This window comes from Stegodyphus dumicola, chromosome X2 (genome assembly GCF_044657685.1).
Source record: "Stegodyphus dumicola isolate Sdum_Otavi_A_Nest chromosome X2, ASM4465768v1".
Taxonomy (NCBI): Eukaryota; Metazoa; Arthropoda; class Arachnida; order Araneae; family Eresidae; genus Stegodyphus; species Stegodyphus dumicola.
This window is the reverse complement of record NC_140781.1, coordinates 111,964,444-111,977,980: the sequence shown is the minus strand read 5'-3', so window position 1 is coordinate 111,977,980 and position 13,537 is coordinate 111,964,444. Positions and strand designations below refer to the sequence as shown.

Genomic DNA, 13,537 nt, shown 5'->3' with positions numbered 1-13,537 from the left:
GGATCTTACAACCATCTTTTGTTTTTATCAACAAGGATATAAATTAACTGTTACTGCTGTACTTTTTCCTTGCATTTAAAAAAAATTAGTTCAAACATTGTAAAATCACACTTGTGACTGCATTCTGCTTCGTTTACAGCTGCGAAAGAGAATTAACATCTGCTGAATGGGGAAAAGAATAGCCGGACATAGATTGGAACAATCACCTGCAGGAAATTTGCACTCATAACATTCTAGACAGAGTCTCTGGTAAAATTAGAAGGGCTAACAAAATAGAAGAAATTGAAAAAAGCTTTTGTTACTTACATATTGGTCCAAACCCTTTTTAGAAATTTCGGAAATTTTCAGAATACACCACACTCTAATAACCCCGCACTTAACAATTTTAGAAAGTAATACACCCATTTTCTACATTTTTTGGGGGGGTGTATTCCAAGTGCAACACTTTTTAAAGGTAAATCATGGCAGTTTTTATCTTAAATCAGTTTTAAAATATTTGCCTGCAATGGAAGAAAATGTTCTTGCAGAAGCACAACTGGCACAATACAGCTTGAAAAAGCAGCTCCTTCAAATAAATTCTTAAAAAATAGCCACAAAATTTCCAAATAAACATAAAAGAACCCCATGCAAAAATAATTTTATTAAGAGATTTGGTCCTAAATACACACTTTTGATTCATGCAAAAGGAGAATATTTTCTATATACATGCAGGGTGTCTATAATTAAAAACCCTACTTCAAAGCTACTTACAAACAAAACCAGTGATCTGAAAATTGTGAAATTTTGTGGTGGACTTAATGAAAGGATGAAAATTTCGTTCAGTGAAAAAAAAAAATTACTTACAAATAGCATCACCAGAGGGCATTATATTAATAAATGATACATTCAGGCACACCTTTAACTCCTTCACATCCAATCCGCCCGACACAGCCCTACATTGAAACAACCAGAACCGCCCGAAAACGGCCTAGATTGTAATCTTCTTTTCTTCCCTCCCCCTAAGGTATGCACTAGCAGGTGCACTTTCCCCAAATGCACTGTATCAGTTTACTGCAGACAGCTTGTCCTAAGAGGTTTTTTTATCTTTTGTTTGATCGTGACATTTCGTTGTTGATTCTTTTGTGGTACAGTGTGCTTTTAAGCTTTAAACAGCAATAAAAGAGCAGTTTAAAAATTTAAGGATTATATTTATTTTTAAACAATTTATTCCTTCCTATAAAAATAATGGAAATAAACAAAATCTTAGTAGTGATCATAACAAAGTCGGAAAGGCTTGTTGATCTGACCTTCAGAATAGTTTTATAAAGAACGGGGTCAAAGGCTAATGGAATCTTTGTTAGAAAGTACAAAGGATGTCATTGGAAATCTTCATACCTATTTTCTGCGTTAATGGACGGGGAGGGGAGAAAATTGCTGTGAAACTGGAAAGGTATTTCAGGCGGTTCTGGTATTTTGAGGATACAGCTTAGCGAAGGGTCTGTATTTCAAAGAGTTAAAATAATTTTATAATTTTAAAATCTTTGTTAGAAAAAAAAACATGTTTCACATAATGGCGATTATTTTCAGCTACCATCTGAAGCCGCAAGATCGCAATGGCGATTATTTTCAGCTACCATCTGAAGACCATCTTGCGGACCAGAGTTGACCAAAGTGCTTGCTTGGAAATGTTCAGCAAATGGCATGAAATGCTGGCTTTAGGATCAAATTAATTTCTTGGATTTTCATGACTTACCCGATGTTTCAAATGTCCCCAAAATGAAAAAATCGTATGGATTGAGGTCTGGGGATCGGGGGAGGCCACACATTAAGAAGTGCCGGCTAACGACACATTCTTCTGTAAAATGACATTTAAGAACATTCATAATACACCGTGCAATGTGTGGAGGAGCTCCATCTTGAGCAAAGATTTTGCAAGGCAATGGCATGTTTGCAGAATTTCATTCTCTAATAGCGATGCATATCGCTGCCCCATGATGGAGCAAGTTACTGGACATGTGGAACTTAGTTCCTCGAAGAAGTATGGGCCAAGAATAAATGACACAGAAAATCCACAGCATGCCGTCACTTTTGGTGAATACAATGTAACCTCTACGACAGGGTGCCTGGTTCTAAATTCGGCAACCGTCCAAATGATAATGTTCTTATTCTGTTCAGGATATTCCAAGGCCATTCTGAATAGACCTCAAAGCGAGCAAGAAACTGAAGTAAGAAGCGGAGTTAAGTGTTAAAATCATGTGGAAGCAACAGATGCACTAGTGAAAGTTTGTAAGGATAAAATCGGAGGGCATTCCACAAGATCTTTTGGGCTGTTAAATGTGGTCTTTCCAGCACCTCTGCTATACACCAGATACTGGTCCTAGCCTGAAAGTTTCAAGCTGTGTCCTCTACGACCTGACCTCCTGTACTGCTTCTGCAGAAATAGGTTTTCTTCCTCTTTCAGGGGAAACAGAAAACAATCCTCTTTGTTCAAATTTCCTTTTTATTTTCTGAATGTTTTTAACATTCATTAGCTCTCTCAGAATCCTCTCCAAATTCCGAAATTCCCGTAGAGCAGCTACTGGGGAATTAACTGTTTTGGTAAAATAATTTACTAACAAAGCGTAATCTCGTAAACTTATCATCACTGTGAGCAACAAGCACATTGAAAACGAAGTCTTCGAGAATGTTTCTGAATTTTATAATAGCTGCTGCGTGACGTCAACAAAGACTTAAATTTCTAGTAAAGATTTTTCAGAGTAAAATGCCCTCTGGTGACGTTATTTGTACCTATCTCCTTTCCCCGAATGAAATTCTCATCCCTTAAGTCCACCACAAAATTTCACAATTTTCTGATGACTCTTTTCATTTGTAGGTAGGTAGCTTTATATTAGTGTTCTTTAATTAAAGACACCCTGTATATAAACTGGTAGTTCGGTCCGAGGTTCGAATCCCGCGAACGGGCTGGCTGCATGGGTGTTTTCGTGGTTTTCCCCATGTGTAACGTGTATACGAGCCAGTTTCCCTTAGAAAGTCCTCCACGAAGGCATCCCTCCCCTTAGGCAGATAGCCCTAGTGTGCTTTGCCGTAATTAAATACACCACCCTGTATATAATATAGCCTATTTTCAAATTCATAAACTAAAAAATAATGTTATGAATAATACACACATGTGAAGACTTCTCAGAAAAATGTTTCAAGATTTTTAATTTCAAATTCTTAGTTACCACAATCAAACAATAAGAAATATGACAATTCACCTTTTCAGCTTTCTCTAATTTAGACTGCAGGCGTTCAATGGTGGACTGTCGCATTTCAGACACTGAACAGCTACGAGCCTGTCTTGTATCCAACACTTTAATCATATTATAGTCTGATGGGCTTCAGAAATAAAAATTTTATCCAATTATTAAATGAACTATAATATTTTAAATATTTAATTATGAAATAAACTGTCAAGTAATAAACTAAGAACATGCAGATTTGTAGCCCACCATCATCAAGAGAAAAATGAAGGCAGCTTCAAATATTCATATTTAATTAAAAGATATTGGGGGAGAAATACTATGGTTACCACTTAACATTTTAAATGGTAACCATAGCATTTCCCCCCAATATAATAAATATTTGTTTATATGGTTAACTAAGGACAATGTCATTCAAACCACAGCTAGGAAAAGAGGACTGAGAAGAGAATGCATGTGATTGATCTTGGAGGTTTTAAAAAGATGTCAAAGAGAAAATAAATTTGAAATATTTCAGCAACATAAAGATTAATATTATATTACATATTCATTTAAGTTTCCTCACATCAAATTAGCTAACTTTTAAGAAACAAAAGCACATTCAACAAATGTTACAATCAATAATTTACTTACATGAGCCTATATATCCATTATAATACACTTAGAGCTGATATATCGATTTGGGATCTTTTTGTGTGTATGTATAACTACAAGCAGGGTTGTCACTCAAACAGGAGAATGAAAGTCCCTGACCTTCCCAGGTTTTCATGGTGTGTTTTAAAAAAATTCCAGTCTATCCGCGTAGTGCACGTTGAGTGTGCTGAGAGGTAAATTAATTATGGTACCAATTGAAAACACAAAAATTTGCCAATTACATATAACTTATATATATATATATATGTAAGGTATAAGAAAATATGATAGCTGCTTTAAAAATAATTGGCAACCTCAAAATTAATGATTGTAGATTTGGTGCTCTTCCCCTAAATGCATTGATTCTCACAAATTCAAGATCCTTCTATGTTATGTAACAACCTAAGATTAACCAATCTTAGCTTAGAGTATTTTCTGCATGTACTTAGTATAAATACGCTGATGAATTATTTACGTGATTCTTTTCCTAGCTTTGCCACAGCTAATACATCTCTGCTGCTTCAATTCTTAAATGCCAATGTCATTTCTTTAAAAAAACAATGTACATAGAAATTTATCATATTTAATTATGAATGAATAATTGTCTGCCAAATTGATTGGATATGTGTGAAAATAAAGACTGGTGATTTATTAAAATCCAGTTTGTTACCTTTGTCTGTATGCCTTAAACCATAAGCCATGACTGCTACCGAAAACTGTTAAGAATTCCAGTGTTTCCTTCTACGCATTAAATCATTACATATATTAGGAGCTGTTTTCTCCACTGAAGCTTGAGATTAGAATCTGCCCAATCTGGATTAAAAAAATGTCTCTTTTTGCAGACATTTTGCAGCTACACGAAAGAATGATATTTTAATCCAATATCAATATTATATATGATTTAACCTAACTAATGTCAATATATAATGTCAATATAATATATGATTTAACCTAATATCAATATTATGATTTAATGATACTTTAAAATAAATTCAGGTATTTTATATTTATTTAGCAGCAGAGATAAGCAAAAAATATGTGAATAAAATTCTGTGATGGTCATTACAACTAGAATTAGTTTCAAAAGTATACCAGAGAAAATTGCTTGAAATCTGAAAGAATTATCAACTATTTATAAATAAATTTAGAAGGAACAAGCCTCATTAAATGATACAAATAAATTTAAAATAAACTTAATTACTTAAAGACTAAAAACTGAATTACAATAATCAACGGTATTATATTAAATAGTTTAGCTTAAATGACTGGTTACTTTTTTTTATTTTACAGCAAAATGACAAATAAGATATTTATTTTTAAAAAAATGTTTAAAAGATTTTGCGGTAAAATCCCAGTATACGGTACAGCTTTCACACAATTTTGAAAATTGTTGCCAACACCAAAATGACCCATTTACTGCTCATCATAATGCTGCCAAATCTCGTGTGTACTGTACACATGACTAAAACCGATATTGCTTTGTATGAGAATGAGAAGGTATTTTCTTTCATTCAAAATGCACTGCACATGCAAATCTCTTGATTCTCAAGGTTACTGGAAACCAAAAGTTGCTAGAAACTTACTTTGCCTTTCTAAAAAACAATCTGATTGAAGCTACGAAAATTGGCTCTATGCCCAGCTGCCCAAATGACCCTTACGCGATACATAATTCGGCAAGAAAGCGATCGCTTCCAATGTTGGCACAAAAATAGCTTTTTTGGGGGAAAGCCGTATGAAATTCGACTTTATGAATTTTCTTCATTTTCTTAACTACCAATGTGTATTTATTAATAAACATAATGTTTAATTATCAATAAAATAAATTAAGTTATAAAGTTTATAATTTTATTTTATTTTTTGATAGTTCATTCCATTTGTTTATACAGTGCAAAGTCTGAAATCTGGACTCGTCTGGACTTCCGCAATTCCAGATTTGGGATTTTTCCAGATATTAGATCATTAGCTTAAATTTAGTAAGATGGCATGTAGAAATAATAAAATTAAAAATATGAAATTGTGATTTATGAAACAATGAAGCATTTATGATCTAAACGGTATCAAAATTTAGGAAAAAAAACTTAATACATATTTGTTTACTTTATTAAACATTTCAAAGTTGTTTAAGTTGCTTCGTTTTTTGTGCTAATACTTTCTCTTTAATTCTATAAACAGACATAATTCCTTCAGTTACAAAGTTCCACTGTTCAAGTCTTGTAATTGCTGTGTCTAAAATTCCAAATGACTTGTCAATTGAAAGTTTTCTTCTTTCAGTAACCTCTCTGTTACTTTCTTCACTATCAGTGGTGGTATTTTCTGGATCTAGAACCATACTAGAGTTTTCACCGTCCGTTAATTGATTGATGATTGGGGAGCATTGTCATCACAATAAAAAATTTCTTTTATATCATCTTCATTTATTACCACTTCTCCACATTTCTTTACAAAATTTGTTAATTAGAAAATTTCACCTTTGGTTTGCAATATCCGAAAAACCTTCAGATTCGTGGCTATCATCATAAAATTTAGCTATCATTCACTACACATATTTGCCTATGTATCATGAGATTGGTGGCTAAAGACAAGTTGTTCTGCTAAATTTTATCTTGCTTCTATTGCACACTGAGACAATTAAGTCTAATTGTATTAATTATATTATTATACTTACGCCTATTCCTTGCACATGTGTAAGGCTTATCTGAGTCCTGAATAAATTTCCTCATATAATTAAGGCTTTCTGCGGGTCCTAAATTCTTGCTACTTAGCGCCTCCATTTGTCTTCCCTAAATTCTGCTGCTCGGTGCTGCCATACAACCTCTAGCACCGGTTCTGGGTTTATGTGTATAACAAGTCAGTTATACTTAATTTAAATACCACTAAATGTAATCTTTTGGCCTATAAGTATCATTGACAAAACTTATTTTTAGTATATGTAAAGATATTGTTAAATTTTTCTAGTCAACATTTCTTAGCGGATTAAACTTAAATCTTTAATCATCGCGAAGCATAATGTCAACATGAAAGGTTACTATACTCTTTGTTATTCAGTTACTAATATAAAAAAATTGTTTAGGTGTCGCTACATGAATTGTTATGCGTTGATAAACATGCGGTGATGAAAGCAACATATAATAAATAATGATTCGCCAGGTTCGCGTCAGGGATATTAAATATTAGTAGGTGTAAAATCAACAATGTATCTATGTAGAATGTTTCGGTTTGAGATGTATGGCCAGGCAGATATGCAGCTATGGAGCCAAATTATTGATCATACAAATTTATGCTAAAATGATTGTTTCTTAAATAACGAAGGGTTTTATTTACTAATGGAGACTCTCCACATGAGCAGGGGGGAAATCAAATGTGCATGCGTAAAGCACAGACAAAAAAATTAATAAATAAAAAAAAGTTGGTGCTGACTTTGAGATATGGATTTTAGGTCATTCCGGATATTGGATGTCCGGATCTCGGACTTTGTACTTTAACATAAATAAAAGGAGTTATTTATTGATAATGCAAATTTACCATACTTTTTAAAAACCTATGAATACTCCAAACATTCAATAGGTCACATATTTTAACGCATTTTTTTTTACAGATTTTGTTTAAGCTGGAATTGGCTATAAAAAGGAAGTATGATGAAAACTGCGTCATTTCATTCTACATGCATTAATAATAAAAGTGATGAGACTTGGAAGTCGCAATAGTGTATTTTCTTCTTTTCTTTCAGTAAAGCTATTGTCAAAGAATGTAAGAATGCAACAAATATGAAAGAAAACTTCATACCTATAATTGTGAAGAGCTATCTAAAGATGTGGACAGTTCAGAAAATTGGATTTACCATTTCATAAAAGCCACACAAGCATCCTATAAAACTTTATATCAGACTGACAAACAAAAGATCCCCCAGCCATCAGAGAGAATTTAGTAAAACCTTGTGTTCTCTAAATGATCAAATGAATTTGTAGACAGGAGCACCAAAAACAAATGGAAGCATTTCTCTTATTAATTGATGCATAGCTGCCAACTCTCCTGGTTTTGCTGGGAAACTACAATTTTTTTAACACAATCTCCTAGAAGAACACTGAATCTCCTTGTTTATCTTTTATTTTGATCCTGGAAAATGCTTCCCAGCAATAAATTAAATTTACTGACGTAATGAAACATAAATTATGTAAATTCTATTTCCTAATCCCTAATAATTTTAAGCATTTTTCTTATTAAATTTTTAAATATTTACACATTAACACAATCATTTTGGTGCAATTGGGCCATTTTTGCAAATGAAAAAGTAAAAGTTATTTATCAGGTGCAAGCTGCCAATTTTCGCAACATTTTTTAAAAGCATTCCCAAACTATCAATATTTATTGCCAGTAAACATTATTAATATCTCAAAAGAAAGCACACTTTAGAAATTTAAAATACAAAGTTTGATTATGAAGTAAGGATTATATGACATGAGGCATTTTCAAAAGGTAAAAAGCTATAAGACCCCAAGCTCATTCAAAAATCTTTAATAAAACATCCATTACAAACTACTAACTGATACATGCCTTATTTTTTTTACATAGTTGCTGTCATAGTCCAAACTTTCATTAAGCCTTGATATTACATACTCAGAGAAGTAGTACCTGTAGCCGAAACCTGTAGTCGAAAAAACATTTGAACCTGAAATTTTATCTCATCGAGGAAGTATGGTCCGGCAAACTTCCTCGATGAAATGTTTTTTTCAGGTAAAGGAATAAATGGAAGTTGCTGGGTGCAAGGTCCGGGATGTATGATAGATAGCCTAAATTTTCAACTTGATACTTTTCAGTGCTTCAGCTTGTGCATGGAAATGAGCATTGTCACAAAGGAAGCAGACTCCACTCTTAAACATGTCCCTATATTTGTTTTATGTTTCCCATCCAACAAAGTTCAGCATATGTATCAGCATTAATTGTGTGCCAGGAGGCATGAACCCTACAAGAAGAAAGCCTTGTCTGTCCCTGAAAATAGAAGTCATGAATTTGTGTTCAAATTGAAATTTTCAATTTCTTGGCTTTGGGGGAATTAGTATGATGCCATCACATTAACTGTCGCTTGGATTCTGATGTGTGATGGTAAACCCAAATTTCATTACCAGTAACAGCAGTGTCTTAATCTGAAAGCCTACTCATTTGATTAAAATCAGCTGTAGAGTACAAAGACCATAATCCGAACATCCATTATCCCAAATGATCTATAATCTGAACCTCAAAGCCACAAACTTTTTTTGTATGCTTTACGCATGCGCATAGGGAGGCTGTGTCTCCAGATATGTTAAAAAATGCTTGGCATAATTTATGACCAGCTACCATGTTTCATGGTGAGGACAATGAAGATGACAGCCACGAATTTGAAAGTTTTCGGACATCGCAAACTAAAGGTGAAATTTTCCAGTTATTTGATTTTGTAAAGAAATGTGGAGAAGTGGTAATAAATGAAGATGACATAACAGAAGTTTTTCATTGTGACGACAATGCCCCAATCGTCAATCAATTAACGGACGATAAATTCTGTAGTATGATTCTAGATCCAGAAAATACTGCTTCCGATATTGAAGAAAGTGACAGAGAGGTTATTGAAAACAAAAAAATTTCAATTCACTAGTCGGTATTCTCCACACAACAATTACAGGACTTGAACAGTGGAACTTTGTAACTGAACAAGAAATTATATCTGTTTATAGAATTAAAAAGGAAGCAAATTAAACAACTTACAATTGAAAGAAATGTTTAATAAAGTAAACAAATAAATATTAAGCTTTTTTTTGTAAATTTTGATACCCTTTAGATCATAATTCCTCTTTATTTCATAAATTATGGTTTCATATTTTTAATTGTATAATTTCTGCATGCCATCTTACCAGATTTAAATTGATGATCTATAATTCGGAAAAACCCTTAATCTGGAATCGCCAAAGTCCAGACGAGTTCGGATTACGAATATATAATAAATGGCCAATCAATTTTTATTCTGTGGCCCAACGGGACTGTAAGTCAGCTTTATTGTGTGACCTCTCATGATCTCAGTAAAAGTTAATGTGGTAAGAAATATTGAATATTTCTGATTATCTGCACCTCTTTAAAAGGTACTAATGAGGCAACATGTCATCAAAATAGGCAAGCCATGATATCACAAAATGCAGTGCTGCTCATTAGTGTTTGTTTTTGTTGCACTAATGAAGGTCATTAGTGTTTGTTTTTGCTGCACTGATGATAGTCATTAGTGTCTGTTCTTGTTGCATTAGATGTATTTTTTTCCCTTAGCAATGAATATCATGAGACAGTGGAATTTGCCAGTTGATGACAAAGAAAGTGCTGGGTTTCTTTGAAATACGGCATTTTGCTTAACAGCAGTGGAGAATGCATGAAGTTGTTCTTCGTAAACAATTAAATATATCAGCACTAATGACTATATATATATATACAATTAACACTACAGACACCTCTTGTATTTTTAATTTTGTTAAATGGCTGCTGTTTTATGTAATTCTTAGTGTGCTGCCATTTTTTAATGTGGCTGTTATCTTCTGCATCTTGATGGAAAATTAGTCTCGCAACTTTTCCGGAAGGGATACAGAGATAATCAGATAATATCAAATACTATAGTTTAGCCCAAATGTATTTTAATGTTAGTTGCCAAAACAACTTTTCCAAGTAATCACAAAAAGGCACAAAAAGAAATTTATTATTTTTTGTAAGTATATAAAGTCTAGCAGATGCCTCTACATTACTATTTATTTGCTTTCTGTAAAGTAGAACAATCACAGCTAGCTCACCCTTACTAAAAGTTCATGACTTTTCTCATACCCTTCTCTAAATTAAATCATATCGCATGATAGTCAATGAGCATTTCAAAATAAATTAATCACAATTTGGCTTCAAAGTTCAATACCACCAGAAAAATAAACACAGCAATAGATTTCATTTACACACTTTCACAACTATAACATGTGAGTGACTATTTGTTTGAAAGTACGATACTGACAGATAATCATGATTTTAATTCTTAATACACATGCATTAAGTGTTATTCACCAAATGGGCATATCTGCTTCCTAAATACTTTCAGTTTGGTTATTAAAACTGAATTGCAATATTTAATTCAGCAAATTATAAAATTATTATATGAATAATATATATATTATTATGAATCATATATATATTATTGAATGATATTATGAATCATATATATATTATTATGAATAAATATTAATTCAGCAATTTATTGTCACTTAGTAACTAATATGCTACTGCTTTCAGCAGTGAACCAGTTCTTATTTAACCCTACATGCACTGAATATTACAGAGATCATGTAAACTGCTTTGTATTACAAAACTTATAAACATAATATTCATAAAATATAATAATATATGACAACATGGTCAAACAAACAAAATTTATGACTTCATCATAAAACACACTATTCTAGGCAAGTACCTGTCTAAAACAATAAACAGGAATGCGAGAAAATTTATAAAAATAAATACGGCTTAAATGTATAAAACTTAATTCAAAGTAAACTTGCACAACATCACCAGAATCCTAAAGTTTTATTCAGATTCAAGATAAAAAATTTTTTAATTTAAAAAATATTTCTAAATTTTGGGTAAACTGTTGAGTTAAAAGGAAAGATTACAATGGAAATGAAAGTATAAAATCATTGAACTTGACAGATGATAATTATACAAGTTTGTAAAATCAATAAGTTTTCGTTCCGGGAATTTCAAATTTTATTAACAGCCCGACATATATGTAGCAAAACATACTATTCAGATACACAACTAGAGGAATTTTTATAAATATAATGTTCATAAAAACACTTGTTACCTTGAGTATGATTCAGAGTCAGAACTTATGTCAACATCTGAAATTGCCATTTTTCTTTCAATTTCTGTGATCTTCTCTTCTATTTTGGCACGCATTGTAGAGGCTCGCATAACATATTCTGATGAATTAAGAACCTTCATTTCATTTGAATAATCTTGTAAATCTGGTTTAATATTTGTTGAGGACTGTGAATTTAGCACATATTTCATTTTATCATCCAAAACTTTTGTTTTATCCTCAGAAAATTCAACATTTTTAGTTTCATAAATGTTAACATCTTGATCTTGAACATCTGCAGCAGAATGTAATTCATTATTCAAAATTTTAATTCCATCAGAATGTAACTGGATATTACTGCCTTCATCTAATTCTACAGTAGTATTTGAATGAAAATTGTTAATTCTTCCTTCAGCATAATTCAGGTTATTTTCAACAGCAGCATTCTGCATGTTTTGCATATTCAGCTACCAAATAAAAATGAAACATTATGAATTTTAAGCAATTTATAATACAGATTAAATCATATTTCTAAACTTATTTTATACAATAAACAATAACAGTAAGCTTCTAATGCAATTAATATGTATAATAGTGCATATTAAAATAAATCATAGCCCAGAATGGAAATGAAGTGAAAAAACATAATATCTGGTTGTAATGAAAGTTTTCCACCAAAAAACGTTCTTAATAAAGTTAGGGAAAAAACATGAAAGCAGTAGCATTAGTATGCACAGTAATCACCACCCAAGGCTATTATTTTCTGCCAATGTTTTGGAAATTTTCAAAGCCTTCGGGTCCAGAAACTTGGTGATCGCGAGTTGAGAAACAGATCAGTCTCATTTCAGACATCCTGTGCAGAATGCAAGATATAGATGCAGGTGTGAAAAAAGAAATCCGAAGGAGTGATCTCAGGGCTATATGGTGTGTATGGCAAAAGATCCCATTCGAGTCCATATAGAGTTCAGCCAGTGGATGCAGACACACGTGGGCTTGCATCATCCTGATGGAATAATGGCTTTTTGCACCGGATCTCAATTTGACACTTTTATTTGATGCTAGTCTGTAGTCAACACAGACTAGCATCTCGCTGCACACCTTACTGTCAAGGGTTTTTTTACCTTTTCCCAGCTAATCTTTGTGGATAATACCATAGCAATCCCACCAGATATAAAGCATGATCTTTTTGGTAGTCAAATTGCGCTTTATGACACTGCCGACGGGCTCACCGGTGCAGACCAACCCCCTCTCCAGCATGTGTTGTTGAAGTAAATCCACTTTTCATCAGAAGTGATGATCTGGAATTTTGTTCTTTGATATTCAAGCAGATTAATACAGGCCCAAACACATATGTCCTTATCTGCCTGAGTCAGCTCATGCGGCACCTAGACACTGAAATTCTATATCAAGTTTATGCGATGCATAGCGCAGTTAACGGACATGGCACTAACGTCTAACTCCTTAGCAAACTCTCGAGTGGTTGCATACTGATCTTCTTCCACAAGTTCTCGCAGGCAGGCCTCATCAACATCAGTAGAACGGCCAAAGTGCTCTTGAATTCACAGTCTCTGTTTTTTAACTTTCGGTACCATACCTTCACAGTGTCATATGATACAACATTAGTACCTAAAGTTGTACACCTGATTTGGCGACATTCTATAGCTGAATTTTTGCAGCAGAACTGGAAGGAAATGATGGTTCTAATCCGGTAGTATGATACTTCCATTTCAGATACCTATTATTTAATGATAACGATAATTTTTTACAAATTTTACATAACTGTGTTCTAAAGCAAGTCTCTTTCTTTCAATGCCAAAATTCCTTTTGACAAAAT

General features: G+C 32.8%; 1 protein-coding gene across 3 annotated transcripts in view; it reads right to left on the bottom strand.

Annotated features, from left to right (window-relative positions):
- The window catches only part of LOC118190062 (guanine nucleotide exchange factor for Rab-3A-like), a 107,623-nt gene that overhangs the window by 80,092 nt on the left and 13,994 nt on the right, over positions 1-13,537 (bottom strand). For all 3 annotated transcript variants that reach the window (XM_035360753.2, XM_035360755.2, XM_035360754.2), the window contains exons 2-3: positions 11,707-12,170; positions 3,237-3,357 (exon numbers count right to left, since the gene is read on the bottom strand). In XM_035360753.2, the coding sequence (XP_035216644.1) occupies positions 3,237-3,357; positions 11,707-12,164 (579 nt within the window). In that variant the 5' untranslated portion in view covers positions 12,165-12,170. The remainder of the gene's footprint in view (positions 1-3,236; positions 3,358-11,706; positions 12,171-13,537) is intronic.